This window comes from Tupaia chinensis, unplaced genomic scaffold (assembly GCF_000334495.1).
Source record: "Tupaia chinensis unplaced genomic scaffold, TupChi_1.0 Scaffold000164_1, whole genome shotgun sequence".
In the NCBI taxonomy this organism is placed as follows: domain Eukaryota; kingdom Metazoa; phylum Chordata; class Mammalia; order Scandentia; family Tupaiidae; genus Tupaia; species Tupaia belangeri.
The window spans coordinates 3794230-3819198 of record NW_006159638.1 but is presented as its reverse complement, the minus strand read 5'-3'; the positions used below and the strand labels follow the sequence as shown (position 1 = coordinate 3819198).

The 24969-nt window shown below is 44.1% G+C and overlaps 1 protein-coding gene across 2 annotated transcripts in view; it reads right to left on the bottom strand.

Annotated features, from left to right (window-relative positions):
- Positions 1–24969, bottom strand: part of AK5 (adenylate kinase 5) — a 271423-nt gene that overhangs the window by 20534 nt on the left and 225920 nt on the right. For both annotated transcript variants that reach the window (XM_006146062.3, XM_014586854.2), the window contains exons 11-13: positions 12200–12363; positions 10155–10271; positions 2764–2955 (exon numbers count right to left, since the gene is read on the bottom strand). In XM_006146062.3, the coding sequence (XP_006146124.1) occupies positions 2764–2955; positions 10155–10271; positions 12200–12363 (473 nt within the window). The remainder of the gene's footprint in view (positions 1–2763; positions 2956–10154; positions 10272–12199; positions 12364–24969) is intronic.

Sequence of the window (24969 nt, the reverse complement as noted above, 5' to 3'; positions counted from 1 at the left end):
AGATACCAGAGGTACCTTTTAGACTTTTGTACCCAGGACTCCTTGGCTTTCTGGAAAATAAATAATAGATTCATGTGGTAAGAATTCCCTATGAATGGTTTTTCCCAAGGAATACAGGGTCATTGGAAAAGAGTCATGACATATTTAAAATATGGCAAATATTTAAATATGCTAAATATTTAAAATACATCATGACTTTTCCAACAATCCAATAGATGTAGCTATCCCAGAGACAAGTTTTTTAAAAGAATGATTACTATTGTTATTTAATTTTGCTATTCGACATGTGCACTCATCAGAGAGAGACAGGGAGAAAGAGAGAGGGAAAGTGAGAAAGTAAGCCATCAGGTCTGGGACTCAAACAATGGTCAGCCATGTGGGAGTCCAGTGCCTTAACCACCATGCCACCTACCCCAAGTTTGTTATTTTGTGATTGATGTTTCCCATCCTGTGATATCCTATGAATAGCAGGCAGTAGATCCTCGCTCTCCCTACTCTGGCTTGGGTCCTCGGGACTTTTTTCTTTTTTTAAAGAATTATTTTTATTTAACTTTATTTACTTTAATTTGACGAGAGAGAGAGAAAGAGAGAGAGAGAGAAAGTGAGAAAGCAAGCCACAAGGTCTGGGACTCGAACCACAGTCAGCCATATGGAAGCCCAGCACCCCCAACCGCCACAACTCACACCTTCTGCCGGCCCCAGATCCTCAGAATTTTATTACGGATGTCTGTCCCAGCCTCCTGGTGGTCTCCTAGCCTTTTCTTTTTGAGAACTACTCTCCCAAGGCTGATGGAATGAGCTCTCTGGACTGACCTCCTGGTGATGTCTTTCCCCTTCAGTAGCTCCCATCACCCACATGCCAGTTATGTGTTCTGACATAAGGTTCATCTTGATCTCGTCCGTGCCCACCTCTTCATCCCCGTTTCTTGTCCTGCTTTTCCTTGGCACTTTATGTCACAGCCATGCTGAATTTCTTGCCCTTCTGATTTTTTTCACTCAGGCTTCTTTTGTGTGGAGTATCCACACCCCCATCTTAAAAGCTCTGTTTAGTCCCTCTCGGGTAACCTTCCTGGACACCTTTCCTTTCTCCAAACACTGGAGGAAAGGTCCCCTCGGATCTCTGTGCTCACTTTGGCCCCATACCGTGATCACACTGCGAGCATCTCCCGTGCAGACTCCTAAGTGCCGCAGGGATGCGAGAACCACATCTCACTATCTGCATGCAAACCACTGGAGTGCTGGATAGACCACAGGTCTCGATACAGCTGTCTCAAAATGAGCGAAAGAACGAGGATTGAGTAGTTCTCCCAAATTCATGGAATTCATCAGGACTCAGCATGGATTATAGCTCAGGGGAGTTGATACTACTCGGTTCTCCACAGTATCTTTTTTTTTTTTTTTTTTGAGAGGTTTTGGTTATAGGGCGTGTGTGCTCACGAGATAGACAGAGAGAGACAGAGACAGAAAGCGAGAAATCCCCCCCCGGGGGGATGGCTGCACCACAATCCCTTCTCCTCCATTCTCCTCTCGGGATCTTGGGCACGCACGCACATGCGCCCGGTGTGAGTTTAAGCCACTGGGTCCGGGACGCGAACTGCGGTCGACTACGTGGGAGTCCAGCGACATAGCCATTACACTAACTGCTGGTCCCTCCACAGCATCTTCATTGTTTCACTGCATTACTTGTTCTCCTGGCCTCAAATGCTGCTTTCCCCCAGAACATCAGTTCTTGTAAGACATTGAGGCAAAGGTGCCAAATGCAATGATCAACTGTAAAAAAGTCTGGAGATTCAGAGGCATTAAATGCTAGATCTAGAAGATTTTACATCATTCTGTGCAGCTGAGGTCTGCATGCCTAGAAAGTCAGTGGCAGAATCCAGGCCTCCTCTCCTCTTCCCTTACTTGTTTCTCCCTTCTCTCTCTTCTTCCCCACATCCTTCTCTCTCTCTCTCTGGAAAAGGAGTTGTTTTCAGCAACGATAGCAGTATCTATGAAATTTATATGGTTTTATTTATGTATTTATTTATTTATTTTTAATTGGCCATAGGGCATTTGTGCTTGCTGCAGAAACAGAGAAAAAGAAAGACAGAAAGTGAGAAATCAGCCCCTGGGGGAATGACCACATGGCAATCTCTTATCCTCCATTCTCCTCTTGGGATTATTTTTCAGAGAGGTTTTTGCTATAGGGTGTGTGTGCTCGCCAGAAAGAGACAGAGAGACAAAAAGTGAGAAATCATCCCCCCGGGGGGGGGGGGATGGTCATGCTGCAATCCCCTCTCCTCCATTCTCCTCTCAGGATCTTGGGCACACACGCACACACACCTGGCGTGAGTTTAAGCCACCGGATCCAGGACTCAAACTGTGGTCGACTACACGGGAGTCCAGCGACGTAGCCATTACGCCATCTGCTGGTCCCTCCTCTCAGGATTTTTGGCACACATGCACAAGCACCTGCGGTGATTTTCAAGTTGTTGGGTCTAGGACTCAAAGTACACAATTGGCTCTGTGGGACCCAGCACCTTAAATGCCACACCACTAGCTGGCCCTATGGCCAACTTCTTAGGATCCACATAATGACAAATACTTAATTTTGATTGAGACAAATGTGAAGAGAGTAAGGGACTCATGTTTTGGCCCAAATCCTGGAGCCGCATGCACCTCTAGTTTCCAGATCGCTTAACTGAAACGCTGATAGTTCCTCCTCCGTTACTGGAAAAGGAAAGGGAGGTGGCTCATCTGAGAGCGGAGGGTGGCAAGGCTCACCTTCCGCAGCTGCGTTTTCGTCTCGTAGTAAGCCACCACAGGGATGGACGCACGGTAGTAGGTTTCCAGGCGCTTGGCAATGGTCTTGGTGGCGACATCAGCGTGCTTGTGACTCTGGCTCCTTTGCAGGAGGCGGCTGGTCATGGTGTCTGCTGAGCAGTCCATGCAGATGACCAGGTGTGGGTCTCCGATCTGGGGGACAGACAGGGTGGAGTACCACATGGTCAGAAAGTCCACTCTGCTGACGTTCTGATGAGGCCTGGGGTCCCCAGTTATGTCCTGTCTTGGCTTCTGAGTCCTCTGAAGGTCCCAGAATGACACTGTGGCACAGCTGGGACTGTAGGGACCTCACATAATGCTGGGATTATGTGCTGCCCACTGATACACAAGGCAGTCCCCATCTAAGCTCTGCTCTAAGAGAGTGCTGTGTGGTGGCGTTTCCTCCCGTGTGAAGCTCCCCTGACCCACTGAGGCGGAGCTAACTAACCACTGTGCCTAAGTAACACCACTGCACCCAACACCAGCCACCAGTGCATACTGTGGCTAAGTCTGGATTCTGTGCGGTGGATACAGCATAATGGTGGATGCACAAAGACTGGAGGCAGGCTCCTAGGGTCCAATCCTGGTGTGACGCCTGGTCTCCAAGGCGGACTTTCTCAGTTCCTTAACTTGCTTTCTTTGTAAATTACTCCCCCACTGAGGCCTACAGCCTGATCCACCACCTCCTTGAGTGTGAACTGACTTGTAACAGTTTTTTATTTTACCAAAAATCTAGTGGCCACAATGCCATATGCTTTCAGAGAATAAGGAATTTAAAGAATTGGGCAGTTTCTGCCTGGTTTTGTGGAACATTTAGTTACCATCTAAGATGTCCGACTCCCTTGAGACTGCCAAGCTGTGAGAAAGCCCAAGACAGGCACATGGCAATGCCACGGGGACAGAGACTCCCAGCCCCAGTTACAAGCGTGTACACTGACTGCAACTGCAGACGGGACCCCAGGGGGAAGAACAGCAGCAGAGCCTATCAGCCTCCTGAACCATGAAAGATGGCACAAATTTGTAATCCACCTGATCTCCTCATTAACTCAACTGTCGTCCAACTTCTCTGTACTTTGGTTTTCTCATTTGTACAATGAGGATAATCACAGGGTCAAATAAAATTAAATAAGGTAAGTGTGCTGCTTAGAAGATAGCAAACATTCAAAAGTATTAGTTATTTTCCTCATTTCTTCTGTTAGCTCTGTGTGCAGTAGTTAGGAATTCTCCACTGCTGGTCCCAAGTCTTGCACACAGTAGGTGACTAAGGAGTGTGTTAACAAATAAATGATGGTGATATGATCTGTGACATTCCTCTTCATTCCTCTCCTCATCTCTCTATCCTTTTCCTAACTGTTCTTTTAGTCCCTGGTATCTCTGGAAGATACCTTCTTTACTTCCACTACCAACCCAACCCTAGATCAAAAGAAGCCACTGTTGCGTCCTGACCTTGCCACATTTAGGTTGTGAGTAAAAGAAGATTTGCCAAAGCTCCAGGGATGGGATGAAAACAAAGTCAGGGTGGGAGAGGACGTTCAGGCAACATATAGAAACATGCATGCTAGAAAGTGTAGCACTCATCTCTTCCCTTTGAGGGATGTACTTTAAAAAACCAAATGTAGGGGCCGGCAGGTGGTGTGGTGGTCAAGGTCGCTGGACTCCCACATGGCTGACTATGGTTCAAGTCTCGGACCTGGTGGCTTGCCTTCTCACGTTCTCTCTCTCTCTCACTTCACTTTCACTCTGACTCTGACCCTCTCTGGTCAAATTAAAATAAATAAATAAATACATTTCAATAAAATAATTCTTAAAAAAAAAATGTAGGGGCCAGCAGGTGGCATGGTGGTTAAGGATGCTGAAGTCTCGTATGGCCAACTGCAGTTCGAGTCCCAGACCTGGCAGCTTGCTTTCTCACTTTTGCGCTCTCTCTCTCACACTCACTCTATCCATCTCTGGTCAAATGAAAATAAATAAAGCTAAATAAAATAATTCTATGTTTAAAGAATTATTTTTTATTGAACTTTGTTTAATTAAATTAAGTGAATGAATGAATGATTTTTTTAGAGGTTTTTGCTATAAGGTGTGTGTGCTCACCAGACAGAGAGAGACAGAAAGTGAGAAATCACCCCCCAGGGGGGAAGGCCATGCCACAATCCCTTCTCCTCCATTATCCTCTCGGGATCTTGGGCATGCATGCACATGTGCCCGACCTGCGTTTAAGCCACCGGGTCTGGGACTTGAACCAAGGTCCACTACATGGAAGTCCAGCAACATAGCCATTATGCTAACTGTTGGTCCCATAATTAATTAGTTTTTAAAATAATTATTTTATTTAACTTTATTTATTTATTTATCTTTAATTTGACCAGACAAGGACATAGAGAAGGAGAGAGAGGAAAAGTGAGAAAGCAAGCCGCCAGGTCTGGGTCTCGAACTGCAGTCGACCATGTGAGAGTCCAGCACCCTTAACCATCACGCCACCTGCCAGTCCCATAACTAAAATAATTCTCAAAAGACATGTTAAAAGAAAAAAGAAAGAAACTGTAAAAATTCTCCCAAAATAAGAAGGGTAAAATGAACCTCTGAAATATGTCATGCTTCCCTGTTTTTATTAATCAGAAGGAAAATAAATGAGCATTTGAGCAAAAGAAAGGGGGAGGAGGATGGAAGGTTTGAGAAAATGATGTTTTTCACCAGCAGAGGGCGAGCTTGGGCGGCAGCTGACGGTCTGGTCACAGTTCTGTGAAACAATTTCTGGTTAGGGCTGCATGAGTCATTTTCAGGCTACACTTGAGGACAGGAAATATAATTCAGTGCCTCATTCAGGTACAAACAGATAATGTGTATCTGAGCAGGAGCTGGAAGCAAATGACCTTCTAGACCAAAATAAACACAGGGCAGAGAGGTAGCTTTGTCTTCCACATGGATTTCCAAAGTGTGGTCCGGTCTGTGGACCAGCAGCTTATCACTTGAGAGCTTGTTAGAAAAGCAGAGTCTCCAGTGCAACACCTACCTACTGAGCCAGGGCCTGCACTTTAACAAGACCCCTAGGTGGATCTTCACACCATAACAGCTCGAGGAGGGGCTCTACCCAGCCTTTCCCTTGTGTCAAAACTATGAGGTTGGACCCAATCTATCTTTGCCCAAATCAGTGCTCTCTTCCTACACAAAACTCTACCAAGCAGCCATTCCAGGTCCAGGAAGTGTCCTGAACCACTGATGTTCTCAACACATAAAACTTTTTGAAATATTTGAATGAAATACCGTTTATATTCTGTGCCTCTCCAACCCTTTGATATGTGTCTCTAGGAAGTCTCTTAGATGATCTCTCTGGCTCCCTTCTGCCCTTTTATCCTGGCCTCTGGTTAGCCTCAAACATCAAGTGAGTAAGACATAGAATCGGCCCTTGTCTAAATGAATCACAGAGACTCAGGACCACGGCCTGCCCCAGCACCACCCTGCTGGAATTCGGCCGCCATTGGGTTCTTCATGGCCTTTGGTATTCAGGGACCTCTTACAGGGCAGAATTGTCTTCACAAGCTGTTGAGATACCATAAGCTAGAATGGTACCATGCTGAGGGCAAGGGTCACTAGTTGGAATCTGCCCTCATCCTTGCAGCTCTCAGAGCACAGAACCGCCCACCACTGTGGGGAGGTCAGCACCTGCGGACATGGGGCAATCGTTCTACCCTGCTCTCTTCTGACCCCAACCTTAGTCTCCTTCTAGTCAGAACATGCACTAGGCCATGATAACCGGTGGGCAGGGACTATGCACGCCAGTCAGGAACTCTCTCTTTTTCAGAATTATTGCCATCCTGTTCTCTGTGTGCTTCAGTTTCCTCATTTAACCATGAGGATAACAACAGTTTCTACCTCCTAGGGCTACTGTGAGGGTTAAATAAGTTAATACATGTAAGGTGTCTGACCCGTTGCAAACATGACATAAATGGGTGCTAATATTATTTGCTGTGGACCTTGTAATGTGTTTATCCCTTAAGCTAAAAAGTTCCCTTCGGGTCAGATTTGAGGTTAGTAAGAATTAGAGACTCCACTCAGGCTTTTAGCCTAAGTCCATGCTCCAGCATCTTAGCCAGGAGATGAGGGCCCCGGCTGACAATGAAGTGGCACACCTACTTCTCATTCACTCTCACTCAGGTATAGCCCTCCGAGGACCTCCGCGGAGGAGGATATCTGGATGGTTCCAGCGATCCTGAGCACAGGACCCGAATAACACCACTAATCGGCCTCACACCTCTGCCCCCCACAACACCATTACGTAAGCAGCTAGAAGTCTTGCAGCAAACCAGAAGTCACAGGAGAGCAGAAACATCTCAAATGGAAAACCGCAAGTAGTCCCAAGACTCCTCACAATTCCAAACAACTAGATCACACCAATGCGATGTTCCCGTGGCCAGACCATAACCTTTCTGTGTTAACAGCTCATTCGGGGCATTTATAAACAAAAACACAAATCTGTCAATGATAAGCGTTGTGAGAGAGCTCAGGGTAGTCAGGCAGAGATAGTAACGCCATTGCTCACACGTCCAGGGAAATTACATGCGTATTTTGGCTAAGGGTAGCATTTCAGCTAAGATTCTCCTGGGAGGGGAAAACCAAGGGCAAGTCCGTGTATTTTAGTTTTGTTAGTATGTGTTTAGCCCGGCTGTTGTGGAACACGTTTAGTTAGGGGTATACAGGGAAGTGTTTCAGTTTCACACTAGAGAGCCAGGCTAGGCACTTGGCCCTCACTGGGATGATAGTAACTGAAAAAACGGGGATAATAACACCGGCTGAACAGGACTGTATAGATGAATCAAATGATGTATGTAAAGCATCCAGTCGAGTTCCTTGCACATTCTAAATGCTCAGAAATAACAGTTATCATTTTCACATTTTGTGATTTTAACTACTGGGTTGTCAGAAAAGTCATGACGTATTTTTTTTTTCTATGTCTTTCTACGCAAAAATGCATCATGACTTTTCTGACAGCCAACATATAAAAATGGGCAAGCTGAAGACTGGAAGAACATACCTTAAATGTTAACAGACATTGTCTCGGGATGACTCGCCAGTCTTTGTTTTATGCTTTTGTGTACTGCTTCTTACTTATATGATTTTTATTTCTCTAGTCAGAAAAATGCACGTACTTTTTAAAACCTGTAACAATTTATGGAAAATATACACAGGCTTATAAAATGTAAAGGTGCTTTTTGAGGATTCCACCAAATCTCCTCCACTGAGGTATTTTCAACCTATACCTCGTAGAAGAAGAAACTGATCTGCAAACATAAACAACTTGGTGAGTTTCTAAGCCAGGGTTTGAGATAGGCCGGCTAACACCAAAGTCACTGTTGTCAAGGGTTCTTAACTGGGGAGGTGGTCAGAACCCCCTTTTCTCCCTCATATTCCTTCTGTTTCTCACTTCTCTCCCTCTCTTTCTCTCTCTCTCTCTCTCTCTCCCTCCCTCCCTCTCTCTCTCTCTCTCTCTCGCTCTCTCTCTCTCACACACACACACACACACACACACACACCCTTTTCTTCCCCAATATACCAGGTTGGATACTGAAGGCACAGATGGTCAATTCAATAAGGGAAGAAAACTAGCTTTGGGATCAGAAGATAGGAAAGTTATAGAAATCCACACAAACCAGGAGTCTTCAAAAAGTTTACAGAAAATGCATACTATGAAAATACTATGTATAGGTTTCCGATTTTTTGCAGTAAAAACAAAGATACTTTAATTTCATTTTTATGAACTTAAAAAAAGAGATTTACTTAACTTTATTTATTATTATTTTTAATTTGATGAGAGAGAAACAGAAAGAGAGTGAGAGTGAGAAAGCAAGTGGCCAGGTCCAGAATTTGAACTGGTCAGCCATGTGGGAGTCCAGTGCCTTAACCACCACACCACCCACCGGTCCTTTCATGAACTTTTGAAGTGCCCTTGTAGTGCCCTGTGCATGGGCACATGCATCTCTGTGACACAGAAAAGCTGGTGAGATTTCTGTAGGCAGACTGAGACCACTCACAGGCTTGAACAGGCTTCCTCCATTCTCCTCCTGAGACTTTAGGCAAACATGTACACATGCCTGATGTGGTTTTCAAACTGCTAGGTCCAGGACTCAGACTGCTGTAAGCCATATGAGAGTTCAGTACCTTAACCACCATACCACCTCCTGGTCCCTTTGTTTTCTTTCTTTCTTTCCTTTTTTTTTTTTTTTTTTTTTAATTGTCAGAGTACACGTGTACTGGTTAGAGAGATTGAGAGAGAGATAACTTTCCGATGGGGTGTGGTCATGCCGTAATCATTTTTCCTCAGTTCCTCCATCCTGTCAGGATTTTGGGCATGCATGCACACATATCTGTCATGTTTTTCAAGCTGCCAGGGTTGGAATTTGAACCACGGTGGGTCATGTGGGATTTGGCTCTCAATGTGCTGCACTATGGGGCTGGTCCTTGAGAATTGCACTCTTGAAGCTCATTAGAATTCTAGCATATAGGGACTAGAAGTTGGCGTAATGGCTATGTCACTGGACTCCCATGTCGTTGACTGTGTTTTGAGTCCCAGACGCAGTGGCTTAAACTAATGCCAGGCACGTGTGCGTGTGTGACCAAAATTCTGAGAGGAGAATGGAGGAGAAGGGATTGTGGCATGGTCATCCCCCTGGGGGATGATTTCTCGCTTTGTCTCTCTCTTTTTGGTGAGTGCATGTGCCCTATAGCAAAAACCTCTGAAAAAAAAAAAACATAATAATTTTAGCATATGAGTGTCCCTCTTCCTCCTCCCAAGATCTGCCTGGAAATGCCACACTGCTACACAAATTCACTTCTCACTGCCTGCTCCCACATTGTTAATTGGGGGTCTGGAGCCAAAGGACAGCCTGTGTAGGTCCAGGGCCCACTCTTGCCAATTAGACCTAGAAAACTTTTGACTCTGGTTATAGTAAGAAATGATGAGTAAATCGAGCAATCGACTTTTTAATACTTAGATGGTAGCTACAAGGCAAAGTGAGAAACCACTCCCCACGGTGATGGCCATGATGTGAGTTATATGAAACAGTGACTCTGGAGGAGGGCAAGCTACACCCAGGAGCTACACAAGCACCATTCACCGTAACCAATGCTGTGGCGTTCAGAGGTGGATGCAGATGGGTCCCCCCAAATCTTAGTCCTACCGGCAGTTGTCACTTACCAGTAAATTGTCACCAGCGGGCAAGTCATTAAGTCTCTCTGGGCTTAATTTACCACCTTTAACATGAGGACAATACTTTCCTTGTCTATCAAAAAGGTTATTTCCTGACCACAGTGATGTCCCATGTTTTTTTCCTGGGATGATCCCTATAACAACAGCTCACCCTGCGTCCGAACTCTTGCCCTTGCTTCACTTCTCGAGGGTAGCCGTCAATCAGGAAGCCCTTAGTGTCGCCGAGGCTGGCCACCATGGCCTCCTTCAGGAGCTCCAAAACGATGCCCTGGAGCAGAGGGAAAGTAGTCAGGACCTGAGCTTCTCCACAGAACACCACCAGAACCACAAGTCTCCTTCAGTGCTCCCACTGGAAGATGCTGGTTCAGAGAAGACGTACCCTATTTCATCAATTCTAAGTCTCGCTCTTTTTTCTTCTCCCCATATTTTAATGCTTATGAAATTGGTAGATATCTTACAATCAGTGCTGGATTGTAGTTTAGCTTTTGGTGTTTATTCTTACTGGTTATATCTTACTGGTGTGCCTTAAAATAATGGCATCTAAAATTAGATGAATAGGGCAGCCATGTGTCACATGGTAGTACTGTATGAACTATGTATAATGCAATTTACAACTAGAAAAAGCATGGTATAAATTGCATTTCACTGTAATTTTTTCTGGTAAATATTTTATAAAACTTGACATCCATTGACTGAAGAAGACTTTTTGTAGACATGAAGTAATATTTTCTAGCAAAATTGTTCTCTGTTAAATTTTTTGATTTAACAAGTGCTTATGGAAAATAAGGGAGGAAAGATGCATGGAAACTTGGGAATGGGTTTGGAAAAATGCAGTCAGATGCCAAGATGGGGGAAATTCCTTGTTCTCTAATTCTGACTGGGGCTTAGAGAATACAGCCATCATAAGCGTGGTCAGAATGTATCATTAGATAATCATGATTAACTTTTCATGATGTTAGCATTCTGCCAAGGAAGACAGACAATAGACGGACAAATAAGTACAAGAGGTCTTTGAAGAGTTCATGGACAACTGCATTACGAAAAAACTATGCATGAATTTCAGACTTTTTTTGTGCTAAGGTAAACTCATATTTTAATTTCATTTTTCCACAAACTTTTTGAAATATCCTTGAACATAATCGTTAGCTAGACATAATTCACAGGCACAAAAATTAAAGCAGAGCAGAGATACAGAATGCCAGAGGTGGGGTGGTCATGAAAGGGCTCTGACGAACTGTGACATGTGGGCAGAGACATCGATAAAGGAAAGGAGTAAATGAAGTGAATACAACAGGAAGAATACTCTGGCTGAAGAAACAGCAAGTGCAAAGGAACAGCCTGACTCGTGGGAGGGGCAATGAGGAGGTCAGTGGCTGGTGGGAGAAGCGAGATGACAGCGGTGGGAAATCATGCTGAGAGGTAGCTGAAAGCCATAGCCGTGAGAAGACTCTGGACTGCATTCCAAGTGCAGTGGGGAGCTAACAGAAGGGCCTAAGGAAAGAGATAACACAATTTGATAAATGTTTTAAAGAAGCCACTCTGGCTGCGATGGAAAGAGTACACGGGAGGGGAGGAAAGAGCAGACCAGGAGGCCAGCTATGAGGTAACTGCAATGATTTGTGTTCCTTCATGAGGATCACTCTGGCCTCCAGGTGGGAAGCAGGTGGCAGCTGGTCAAAGAGGAAGCAGAAAGCTCTATGAGCTAATGGGGATCATATCGTACAAGCCTCAATTACAGAGTCAAGCACGGGACTGCACATGGCAGGCATGAGTACTTTTTGATGCCTGTGACACCCAACTTCTCAGCTGGATGGTGACTTGAAAGAAAACAGGCATAAAAAGGGATATTCTTTATTTATATGACAAAAATTCCAAATTTTTGCAGCACCACATTCATCTCTGTTTTGAAGACCCCTCCCACTGCTGCCAAAGTGGAGACTGGTTTGGGGTAAAATGTAGAATAGGATAACTCTCAAGAGGGTAGCAGAGCAAGACAGAGGAACCTGAGCCTGTACCACCTGGTAGATGGGCTGCCTGTGTAGACCTGCCTGCTTCCAGATTGTTACATAGGAGAGAAGGAAAACACAACTAAGGCCCTTGGGTTTCCTGGTTCCAGCAGTTCAGACTCAAATGCATTGTCCTGAGTATTGGCTCTGCCAGGGGAGGCTGCTGTCAGGGGCAGGTTGTGCTGCTTACTGAGGGCACCAGGTCTCCACGTTCCATGATGTCTCTGATCAACTTGCTTCTTTCAGATTCTGATGCCAGTTCGTTATGCAGGAGCTCACCCGTTGAGAGATATGTAAATCCGTATTTTTCCACCAGCTTTTTGCACTGGGTGCCTTTGCCAGAGCCAGGACCACCTTGAAAAGAAGGCATGTGTCAGGTATGCATTCTAAGTCTGGTGCCTCATTTTGACTGTAGTCACCATGGTGAGCAAGCCTCAGTGCATTATTCACAAGTATGTACTGAGCTCCTATGATACACCGGAGCAGGGCCGGGAATGATAGGTATGAATGGAGAATGGAATACAGGCCTTGCCCCCAAAGAGCTCGCAGTCTGTGGAAGCGTGACATAAAGTAGTTACAGTAGGCTAAAGGAGACTTCGTACTGCCACAGGGGCACAGAGGACGGGCATAGGAGTCTGTCCTGGTAGATGTGCAGGTCAGTGACGTTTCCTGGGGAGCTGCCTTGCTCATGTGCAAAGCACTGATCACGATGCCTGAGCAGTGAGTGCTGAACAAATGTTAGCTGTTAATTTTCAAAAGAAATGATTTTATTTTCAATATCACCAACTTACAGAAGAATTCTGAGTATAAAGAACTTTTGAAACATTTGAAAATAAGTTACTGATTGGATGCCTCATTGCTCCAGAATATGTTTGTGTCGTTTTCTACAAATAAGGAAACAAGAACATACTCAGACCCCATTCGAACCATGGTCAGCCACGTGGGATGTAGCTCTGTTAACCACTGGGCCATGGGGGTCATCCATTCTTGATTTTTAATTGCCAGAGGGAGTAAGAAAGCATCTTCTAGTGGGCCATGGTCATACTGCAATCCCTTCTCCATTTTTCTTCCCTGTTGAGATTTTGAGTACACACACACACACACACACACACACACACCATCAGAGTTGGGATTCAAATCATGGTTAGCCAGATCCGACGCAAATTTCAGTTGACTTAGTAATGTCCTTTGAAGAGTGTGAATCAGGTTCAGAATCACACATTGTGTTCAGTTGTCATGTCTGGCTGGTCTCCTTGAATACAGAACAGTTCTTCTGAGTTTTGTTGACACTTTGAAGATTATAGTTATTTTGTAAAATGTTCAATATAATTTTTCTGTTTTTTTTTTCTATTTCTATTAATTCAGAATATCTGCCATATCCTCTTGATGAACATTACATCTTTGACTCTTTCTCTTGCCTCCAAGTTCAGCTAGTTTGTAACTCATAGAATCTTACGTCTGAAAATAATAGCTAATCTTTGCCAGGTACTGATGATACCAAGCCACAGTTCAAAGCATTTTATGAGAATCAATTTAAAATAACCACAGGCAGGTACTGTTATTATCCCCATTTTACAGATGAGAAAGTTGAGCACAGGGAAGATAACTCCATTGTCTTGGGTTGCAGAGCTAGAAAGTAGCAAGTTTAGGATGTGAAGCCCAGACTGCGGCTTTGCAGGCGTTCCCTTCTCTCTTCCCCACCGTGTCCATATTTTCCTGGCCATAATTCAGTCCTCAGGCTCTCTGCCTGGCATATATATATAGTAATCATTTGGCCTTTGCATAAGCAAATGAGTGAGGCTTTGAAATCCAGCAGACCCGCTAGCAAGATGACATGCTTGAAAACCATGTCACTCTCTACCTCCACAGCATTCAGTGACTTCTCATGCCCAAGAATAAGATTCAGACTCCCTAAGTGGCATTTCAACTTTCCAAATTTAGTCTTATTTTACCTCCTCAGTCTTTGGGAGAAAAAAATAAAATAAAATCCCTACCCTCCCTCCCTTCACCCACTTTATTGTCACGTCCAGCTCCATACAATTCCTTCTGTAAGACATTTGTTTCCAAGCTGCCGTGCTTTCGTTCTCCTTGATCCGCAGTTTGAAATGTTCTTCTTATTCCTCTTTTCTTTTTTTCTCCCTAGCTTTACTGAGGTCTTGAAAAAATTGTATAAATTTGGGGCCGGCAAATGGCGTGGTGGTAAAGGCGCTGGACTCCCACATGGCTGGTGGTGGTTAGCGTTCTGGACCTGGAAGCGTGCTTTCTCACTTTCCCTCCCTCCCTCTCTCTACCTCTCTCTGTTTCTCTCTGGTCAAATTGAAAAAATAGTAATAATAAAGAACATTAAATAAATAATTCTTTTAAAAATTGTATAAATTTAAGGAATATAAGGTGGTTATTTGATCTGTGTATATATGTGAAATGATTACCACAATTAAATTGGTTAACCAATTAATCGCCTCATATAGTAACTCTTTTTTTTCTCCTTTTTGTGGTGAGGACATTTAACATATACTCTCTTAACTAATTTTAAGTATGTTATACAATATCATTAACCACAGTCACCATGCTGTACACTAAGTCTCCAGAATTTTTTCATGCTGTATAACTAAAACTTTGTATCTTCCTTATTTTATTTTTTTTTTTAGAGGTTTTTGTTATAGGGCGTGTGCGCTCACCAGAAAGAGAGAGACAGAGAGACAGAAAATGAGAAATCACCCCCCAGGAGGAATGGCCATGCTGCAATCTCTTCTCCTTCATTCTCCTCTCGGTATCCTGGGCACGCATGCACACGTGCCTGGTGTGAGTTTAAGCCACCGGGTCCGGGACTCGAACCATGGTCGACTACATGGGAGTCCAGCGACATAGCCATTACACTAACTGCTGGTCCCAAACTTTGTATCTTCTGACCTACATCTCCCATTTCCCCACCGCCTGGCACTCACCATTCCACTCTCTGCTCCTATGGGTTCGTTTTTTTAGATTCTACATGTAAGTGTGATCAGGTGGTGTTTCTTTCTGAGCCTGGCTTATTTCACTTGGCATAAATCTCTTCTAGGTTCATATGTGTTGTCGCTAATGTCAGGATTTCCTTTTTGTGGCTGAATATTATTCCATTGCCTGTGTATATGCATATAGCACCGTTTCTTTAAGCATTCATTATCTTTTCATTATGAACCTCCCTATCTCTAGGCCCAGACCAGATGCTTGCCTCTTCTGGCAGGAAGTACACCTCACACCCTCAGCTCTGTTGGAGCAAGTGTGTGAACAGCACTTCAGTGCTGTGTGCTTGTACTGGGGTCTCCAGGTCCCTCACTAGAGCGCCTGCCCTGAACACTTCTTGGTGCCCTCTGCACCTAGACGGCAGTTTGCACGTGTAAGCACTTTGAAATGGCCTGACCATTGAAGTTTTCTTGTTATAAGGGGACATTTAGTAAAAATGCAAAACATCATTGAGATTTTAGTATGGTAGTGAGGATATATGACTTATTTTGCCATCTTCCTGGTTTGCCTCTCTTCGTATTCAAAACCTTCCTTGAGGCAGTTGGCAACTTTCCTCTTAAGGGACATTAGTTGAGTCCGTAATTAGTAAAAGGGCCTCTCATTCTCCCTGCTTTGCCTTGGCAGAAAATCCAGGAAAGGTCCCCATTTCTATCTTTTGCTCATTCATCCAGCTGCTCAATACTATGTAGGGAGGGGTTGGACCCCTCACGGTATTGTCCCGGTTGGACTGGATGTAATACAAAAACAGCAGTCACAAAGGCTGGTGAAGATAATGCAGACCGCTTCCGGGAGCAGCCAGTCGCCCACTAATGCCCTGAGCACTCTGCCTCCTGCCTCCGCTATAATAGGGTCGAGAGTGTGGAAACGAGAGAAAGCCACTCAGAAGTACTCCCAGACAAATGAGGAAGGGGAGAAGCGGCTGAGCTCTTGCACAGGCCCTGAGGGCTTCTGCAGCCAGATCTAACTTGAAACTCTTTTCCTGGGTTGTCTGGAAGCAAGTCATGTGGAAAAGATATTCTCAGACTTGGCTTTTAAGGCAAAAAAGCTGGGTTCCAATTATTTTCTTCTGTCAGCATCCTCCTAATATGACTATTACAGTTTTTGTTCCTCTAAAATGTTATTTAATAAATCTTGACACAAAGGCAATTAAAAATCTTCAGCTCAAATTAACCACAGCTGTGTGAGAGCGCAGTCGCTGCCCCAGTTAGAACCTTCCGCGGGAGCAACAGCTGCACATTCTTAGCATTCTCTGGCCACGCAGAGCAGGCGCTGTGGAATTTTAAGTAATCTGCACAATGGCTTGATTCTTCCCTAGGCTCTGAAGGAGCGGCAGAACAAAGTGATTTTATCACTGCACTGAAAGTGCCAAGTTGCTGGTGGAAACATGAATTTTCATATACTGCCACTTATGTGTCTTTGAGGTCTTAACTTATGACTTTTAAATAAGAAACAATGGGGCTTTGATATCCCTCCAGGATAATTTGTTACAGGGAAAAAAATCTCCAGGGGAGCCACATTTTGGAATGAGTGGGCTGTGTTTTCTGGCGACAAGATGACTGATGGCAGACCAGGAGCTTTCGCGGTTCCTGTCATCTCCTGATATTTAGCATATCATTCCTGAAGGCTTAACCCCCTGAAGAAACCCATACACGACACCACGTGGTGTGATTCACAAAGAGGGTCTGGAACATGGGATTCCATTTTGAAGAGTTCTGCGAATACTTCAAAAGCCAAAAAGGGTGGAAAAAAATCTTTATTTAAAAAAGAATTACTTATTTATTTAATTTGTTATTGTTATTTTTAAATTTGACCAGAGAGAGAGAGAGAGAGAAAAAAAAAAAAAAAAGGGAAAAGGAGATAGTAAGCTCCCAGATCTGGGATTTGAACCATGGTAGGCCATGCGGGAGTCCTTAACCACCATACCACCTGCCGAACTGGAAAAATCTTTATTTTTAACCTCAAATGTAAGGAGACTATTTTTCCATGTGAGACCAAAGGTGCTCTATTGTGAAAAGTGCAACTACTGTGAGCTGTCACTTCCCAGCCCGGTGTATCACTTCCCTTCCAGGTCTCGCACTGTCACAGAGGGAAGGATAGGAGGCTGCCGGGGAATAGGGAGCTCAGGAAGCCCACGTCTCCGTTCGCACTCTTCCATACAAGTGTTCTCGGAGGTGGAACTGAAACAATCACATCACCTCAGCACGCTCACCCAGGTCACCGTTTCCAGATTTTTATTTTATTATTATTTTTTTATAGGAGCATTTTTTTCTCCCCCAGAAGATAGCTCCTGGATCCATTAGCTGGGCTCTTCTAGATAAGGACCTTCTAAGCAATGGTTGCAGGTACTTGGCTTCAGGGAAATAAGAAAGAAGTGGCAAAACTGGAATATTGCAACACATTCCGGGCTCAGGAGGAAAGCCTCAACAAATAAAGATGTCAGGTGGATAACTAGCTTGATTCCAAACACAAATGCATGCACTTGTGTTTCAGTTACACTTTTATTTTAGAATATTTTACATGGTAATGGCACAAAGCCGGTTATAATGTCCTTTGTTGACATTTTATGTCTCTTGTTAAATGTAGCATGCAACCTGGAATTAGCATGAGGCCTTTTAATACAGTAAAAACACCTGTTGGGCAGCTAGTCTGGGGCTGACACTGGGCTAAGCGCTAGGACTCAGAGCTGGGTCTTTTCCATTCATGAAGTCAGTCTCATTGGGAGATGGATAGGTAAGCCCACAATCACAGCAAGTGGAGTGGTAAGGCCGAGAGTGGGACCTGTAACACCACTGCAGAGGCACAGCTTGGGACTCCTCACCAGGCAGAGGAAGCACAGTTAATAGCCTTTGTCAACGCAGTGGGAATGTGGTAAAAGGCACAAGACGGAAACTGATACCTTCAGAAATGAGACTTGGAGTGTGAAAGAGTCTGTAGAATGGCAGAAGGGGAGGAATGTGATGTATTGCTAAGAGCCCAGGACAGATGAACCTGGCTCTGCATCTTATAAGTCATGTGGTCATGGGTCAGTGTGGGGGAAATAATAACCAATTTTCTGCCTCAGTCCATCTTTGACTCTCTTTCCTCATCTCACATATCCAATAGATTGTCAAGATCTCTTGAGTCTATATCGGAAAAAGTCTCTGAAATCTGTTTCAAATCTCATTGAAAATGTCCCGTCTTATCTTTCTTCCCAAAAAAAAAAAAAAAGTGCTCGGTAAATGGTATTTACAGTGAAGGGAGGTTACCCAGCTCTCTGGCTTGTCCTGAGTTATACTGAAGTTTGAATGAAACATAATCCACAGTCAGAAAAAAGTTTGGTGACAGGTACTTATGGTCTATGAGTGTGTGTACATACACACACACATCTGACAGTGCATGTATAGATACCTTTATCTGGTTTAGAAAACTCATACAGTTTATTTTCTCTAAGCTGCAAAGCAGAAAGGACAGCATTCTCTGAGTTCTAATTGCCATTAATTCCTATCTCTCCTCAGCTTCAGAGTTCCTTCTCAGCACTAATGACCTTCATCACTAACCCAATTTCGGTTCTCTATTGATCTGACTGAACCTGGTAGTTCATTATGTGGGTCTATCCTCCCACTCTGATGGCATCTTCCTCTCCCTTTCTCTTTTCCCTTGACCTCCTATCTTTCCAGCTTGTTCTTGGCCTTCATTAAGACCTTATCAACTTGGTTTATTGTCTTTGGGCTCCGCTCATCTCCCTAGCTACTAGACACTAGGCTTTCTCTAGAAACCAAATCCTTTGTCCCCTCAAATTCTGTTGTATCGGCCATGACAGCCACCAGCATGCTCGCTCTACCCATCCCACCATTTGCTTTATTTGCATTTACTCTAGGCTAAGATTTCTTTGAAAGAGTCAGAAAACTGAGCCATTGGGTCATGCTAACCAACTTCATAACAGTTTTTCATGCTTTGTGGCAAATATTGGATTGTCAGAAAAGTTATTACATATTTTTACCTAGAAAAAATATATCATGACTTTTCCAATGACCCCATATATTTCTCTTTTGCCAATATCGAATTGGATTTCCAAGGCCCAGCTGTGGTATTGCACACTGGAATGCGGCTGCTTGGGAGGCCAAGGCCACACAGGAGGCCCATGTTCAATTCCTGACCTTCCCTCGGAGGTCAAGTGTGGTACTGATATCGGTGGTCCTAGCTGCTTGGGGTGCTGAGGTAGGAGGATCAGGACACAGCGAGACCATGTCTAAACTCCTCCCACCTACATGTATCACATGCAAAATGGGATGGCTGTGGATGGATTCCAATATTTCTCCCACTGTCCTTCAACATGTTCTTTTCTCTCAATAGACATTTTTAATCCTCCTACTCACTAAGAAGATTCTCTTCTTTCTTCAATGTTTTCATGATATTTATGCCTTTATCCTTTGTCCTCATTCTCCTTTTTCCTATTTAGAAGACTTCGAATAATCTATTCAGCCTAAGGCCCATTTTTTTGCTTTGGCTCCTATAGCATCTGGCATTTTTTTCCTGTGTATATAATAACTATATAACAAAGTATACAATTATATTTTATAAATAAGTTTATAAATAGATATATATACACACACATATATACACATACACACATGCACATATACACATATTTAAATGGTTTACTGAAAGTCTGACTTGTGTGTAAGAGACGCACCCTCCGCAGGGCTTGGTCAGACCACAGTGCCCTTCTACCAGTCCTCCGCCTGTCAGGATCCTGGGCACCTGTGCCCAGTGTGTTTTTGGGCTGACAGTTGAGGACTCAGTTACTTTCAGCTCCACAGTCTGTTACCGGCTATGCCAAAGAGGTTGGGTCCTTCTTCCTTTTTAGACTCTTTAGTCCATGAGTCCATCTTGATCTGTTTATGATGATGATGATGTAAATTGCCAGAGAGCACATGCATTCTCCAGAGAGAGTGAGCCAGAGAAAGGGAGGAGAAAGCACTCCCCATGGAGCATTGTCACGCCTCAATCCCTTTTCCTCCATTTCGCCATCCTGTCAGTATTTTAGGCATATGTGTATATGAGCCCAGTATGTTTCCCAGGCCACTAGGGCCAGGATTTGAACTGTGGACAGTCATGGCGCCCCCAGTCACTAGGCTATGGGGGCTGGTGCTGGATCTATTTTGCTCATTCCAAAGTGCAAATACAGTTCACAATAGATGCTTTTTTGTTTTGTTTTGTTATAGGATACATATACTGGCTGGAGAAACAGAGAGAGATGGCAGAGAGACAGAAAGCGAGAAATCATTCCCCGGGGGAGATGGGCATACCACACAGTCCCTTCTCCTCCGTTCTTCTCTTAGGATTTTGGGCCCACATGCACATGTGCCCTGCATGAGTTTTAAGCTGCTGGATTCAGGACGAGTACAACCATGGTCAATTACATGAGAGTCCAGTGACATAACCATTATGCCATCTGCTGGTCCCCACAGTAGACACTTTACAATCGTGGCTGAAAGAATGCATAATTTAACGATGAATGAATATTCTTTGCTTTCTCTAAGAAGTTAATCCTCTTGTTCTGGTCCATAATAAATTTATTTCTCTTGGTTGACACCTTCTTTTCCACATAATAACATGCTCAGTTCTCCCCAATCCAAATTAAAATATTTCCACCCTGTTTGTATCAATTATTCCTATATTCTTCTTTTTTTTAACTGCCAGAGGACATAGTTTCTATAGAGAGATGGAGAGATGGATGGAAAGAAAGAGAGAGAGAGAGAGAGAAGGGGGGGGGAGAGCAGCCACCAATGGGACATGGCCATTCCACAATTCCCTCTCCTCCATTTCTCCATCCTATTGGGATTTCGGGCATGCAACATAAGTGCCCAGTATTTTTTTTTTTTTCCTCCAAGCCACCAGGGTCAAGACTTGAACCAGTCAGCCATGTGGGATCTGATTCCCCACCATCTAGGTGACCCGGTTATCCCTTGATTCTTCTTCTTTTTTCTTTTTCAATAGTCTAAAACTGCCTCTTTTCACTTCCTCCTCCTTTAGTGATTTCTTATTTTTTCCCAAAATCATTCCCTACCCTCATCAGTCTCTGAAAATCAATTGTTGAAAGTTCAACAGCCATTGCATAATTGACATGGTACTGGATGGCTTTCTGGTACCAGTCTTTAATATCTTTGACTCTTTAGTAGAATTTATCACCACCAAAAAAACATCTTGAAATTCTCTCTTCGTCTGGCTTCCCTTGCTCACGCTCTCTTCCCTCCTTTCCCAGCCGAAGCTCATAGAGGACAGAAGTTGCTTTTACATCGGTATCCCCACCGCAGCCGGTGCAGTGTCACGGACTATTGCTAATTACTGCCAATGTCTGGGAACTCTGTGGCCCCACAAAAGTGACCACTCTATTCCCTTTTTTTTTTTTTTCTTTTTTTTTTTGGAGAGATTTTCACTGTAGGGCGCGTGCGCTCGCCAGACAGACAGAGAGAGACATAGAGACAGAAAGCGAGAAATCACCCCCCAGGGGGGATGGTCACGCCGCAATCCCTTCTCCTCCATTCTCCTCTCGGGATCTTGGGCACGCACGCACACGCGCCCGGCGTGAGTTTTAAGCCACCGGGTCTGGGACACGAACCGTGGTCGACTACGTGGGAGTCCAGCGACATAGCCATTACGCTAACTGCTGGTTCCCCCACTCTATTCCCTTTCACATAAAAGGAACACAGGATTAAAGGCCTGGAGTTCCAGTTCACATCTCAGACCTTTCTCCATCAGATTAGATGACCCTGACCATCACTTAACCTCTCTGAGTCTCAACCTCTTCAATTACAAAATGGGAATGGTTATAATACCTAGTGGTTATGAGGAAAAATGAGGTAACATGTCAGTTGCTTGGAATAATAGCGGGCAAAGTGAAACACGCGATCGTCATGTTTATTACCTGTAAAATGAGGCGGCTTGGCATTGGTGATGTTTGAGAGTCCACCTAGCTCTAGTCCGTGATTTTACAAAGAGTGGACGCAGCAGTTTTATATTAGCGTACTATTTTACCATCTTTAAAGATGGCAGTCTTCACAGTGATAGCTAGTGAGGGTATCAAACATCATTTGCAAACCAAACCATCGTATTTCTAGATAATCTTCAGATTTGTTTAAAAATCTCTAGTATTTCTGCCCCTTGGAATATTTCTTTCTCTCTAAATGAAAATGGATATGAACGCTGGGCTCAGATTTTTGTAGCTGAATGACTCAGAGGAAAGCCATTCTGCTGTCACTGACTGTGCTCTGGGAAGGTTCTCAATGGTCCAGGCCCCTGGGTCATGGACACATTCTGCATCTGGGTGAGCCGCACGACCACGTGGGGTCTCAGCAGGCTGTGCTGGGAAATGACTCCCTCTGACTGGAAACAAAGAACACAAAGGGGTCTTTCTCCTCAAAGGCAATGTCTCTGTTAGTTTTGAAAGGCACTGACGGCTTCAGGTAATTTGGTGAACACACTGAAATGTGCCTGTGATAGGTTATAATAGAAACACTTTAAATGGGACTGGGAACTTCTCGGTAGCGGGGCCTGTCTTATTTTTCAGTGCCTTGTATACAGGAGGCACTGGATGGTTAGATTAATGAATGAAAGTGCCAGGGAGGCAGCCCTATACCGGACAAGGGTGGCAATCAGGAGACCTTGGTTCCATTCCTTTTCTGGCTCAGCGCCTCCTTGGACATGAGCTTCCTTGTCTGTACACTGGAGAGCCTGGGTTAAGTAGGTGATTTCCTGTATTAGATTGCATTACTCTTCCTGCATATCCCAGTGTTCTTCCATAGCACCACTCTCTGTAAAATCATTCATCCCTACCTTTTTTTCAAAAAAAAAAAAAAAAAAAAAAGAGAGATTTTTGCTATAGGGTGTGTATGCTCCCTGGAGAGACAGAGAGAGACAGAAAGCAAGAAATTACCCCCCAGGGGGGATGACCACGCTGCAATCCCTTCTCCATTCTCCTCTTGGGGTTTTGGGCACACACACACGCACCTGGCATCAGTTTAAGCCATGGAGTCTGGGACTTAGACTGCGGTCAACTACATGGGAGTCCAGCAATGTAACCATTACGCCATCTGCTGGTCCCCATGCCTACCTTTTTGAATTTAAGAGTTCCATGCAGCTTCCATTCATCAGTGAAATGTAGGCAGAGGTGGATCTGTACCACCTTCAGGCAGAGGGAGTTACATCCAGTATGTAGCTTGCCAGGTCTCTTTGGCCTTTGACCTGAGCACATATATACTTTGGATGGTAGCATAGTTACTAAAGGGAAGGTGGGGAACTTGAAAAAATTCCTAAGTCAGGAGATCTCTAAACTTCTTGGGCCAAAGCCTGGCAGTTCATAGCTTCAGAAGATTGCTCAGGAAATGTGTACAGATATCTGTAGTTCCTTTGAAATTATAAGAGAAAAAGTTATTTTGATAGATGAATAGAGGAACAGACATTGGATAAGATACAGTAAAACATAAATGGTAGAGCCTAGATGGTAGACATGCGTACTCTTTGTATTGTAATAGTCTTTCAGTTTTGTTGTATGTTTGAAAGATTTTTATAATAAAAAAACTCCAGAAAATTCCCCAGTTGATTCTGATGATCAGCCTGATTTGAGACTTCTCAACTAGATAATCTAAGGCAGGCAATTTGCTGTGAACTCCCCAATGGTCACCACAGGGAGTCTTTGTTGATCTTTATTTTCATATTTGCAGTGTAATAACGCTGAGCTAATGGTTCCACCATGACTGGATAATTGTTATGGTTAATAAAAATCCTCCTTGCCTTATCAAAACAAGGCCATTCCTCTCCTTTGCTTTCTCAGCATCAAACTTGAGAGCAAAGTAGGGAAATGTGGCCGACTTTGCGCCAATGGTGTGGTTTGGAGATTAAACATGTTTGAAAAGTCATTGCATATTATTCAGACACAAGTCTCTGGCTCACGATGTTTTGGGGTTATTTCATTATAAACATTTATGGATTTTATTTGTAGTAATTCATTTAATCCTTATAAGAGCTATTTGAAATAGATGTTATCTGTTGCCCTGTAACAAATGAAAATTTGTGCCAAAGGCCCACCGTGCCCTGGTACCACTAAAGCCTTACAGCCTGTCATATGTAAGGCCCTTCTTGCTGGAATCAGACAGACCTGCTGCTCAGAAATGCACTGTACAGTCTTCAGGCAGTCAGAGCTGGCTTTCATCCTGCCCCATGGAGTTGCCAGATGAAACACAGGCAGCTTGTGATACAGCCTATACTACGCGATATATATGCTCAAGCTAAACACTAAGTCATTGCTTATCTAAAATTCAAATTTCACTAGGGGTATTGTCATTTCTTCTTGTTTAAAATTTTTGCTATAGAGTATGTGCACTTGCTGGTGAAAGACAGAGGGAAAGTGAGAAAGCACCCTCCAGGGGTATGGCCATGCCGCAATTCCTTCTCCATTTCTCCTCTCAGGATTTTGGGCACACATGTACACACACACTCAATGGGTTTTCCAAGCCACCAGGTCCAGCACGCAAACCATGCAGTCAGCTATGTGGACCCAGCTGCCTTAACGACCACACCATCGGCTGACTCAGAAATCCTTCATTTTTATTTAAGTCTGGGAACCTTATCAGGCCCTACCACATGTTATCTGGGAGGTCTTAGGGGGCATGATTTCATCTCTGTTCTGACAATTAATGATCTATGATTTTGTGATTCATTCTGTCAAAACCCACCACAGCCACAGGGAGAAAGGTAAAACATCGCATCCAGGCCAGACTTTGACACTGGATGTCATGACTCGTCCTACCTGGAGAGAAACAAGGAAGGCTCAGTCTTGGGTGTGAGGAAATGCAGGTGGTTCCTAAACATTTCCACCCCTTGCTGCTGGGTGAGCTCCCACAGCTCACGACACCCTAACTGCACCTCCAGCCCACCCCTGGCTCCAACAACGAGGGACAGCGACAGGATTTCCAAACT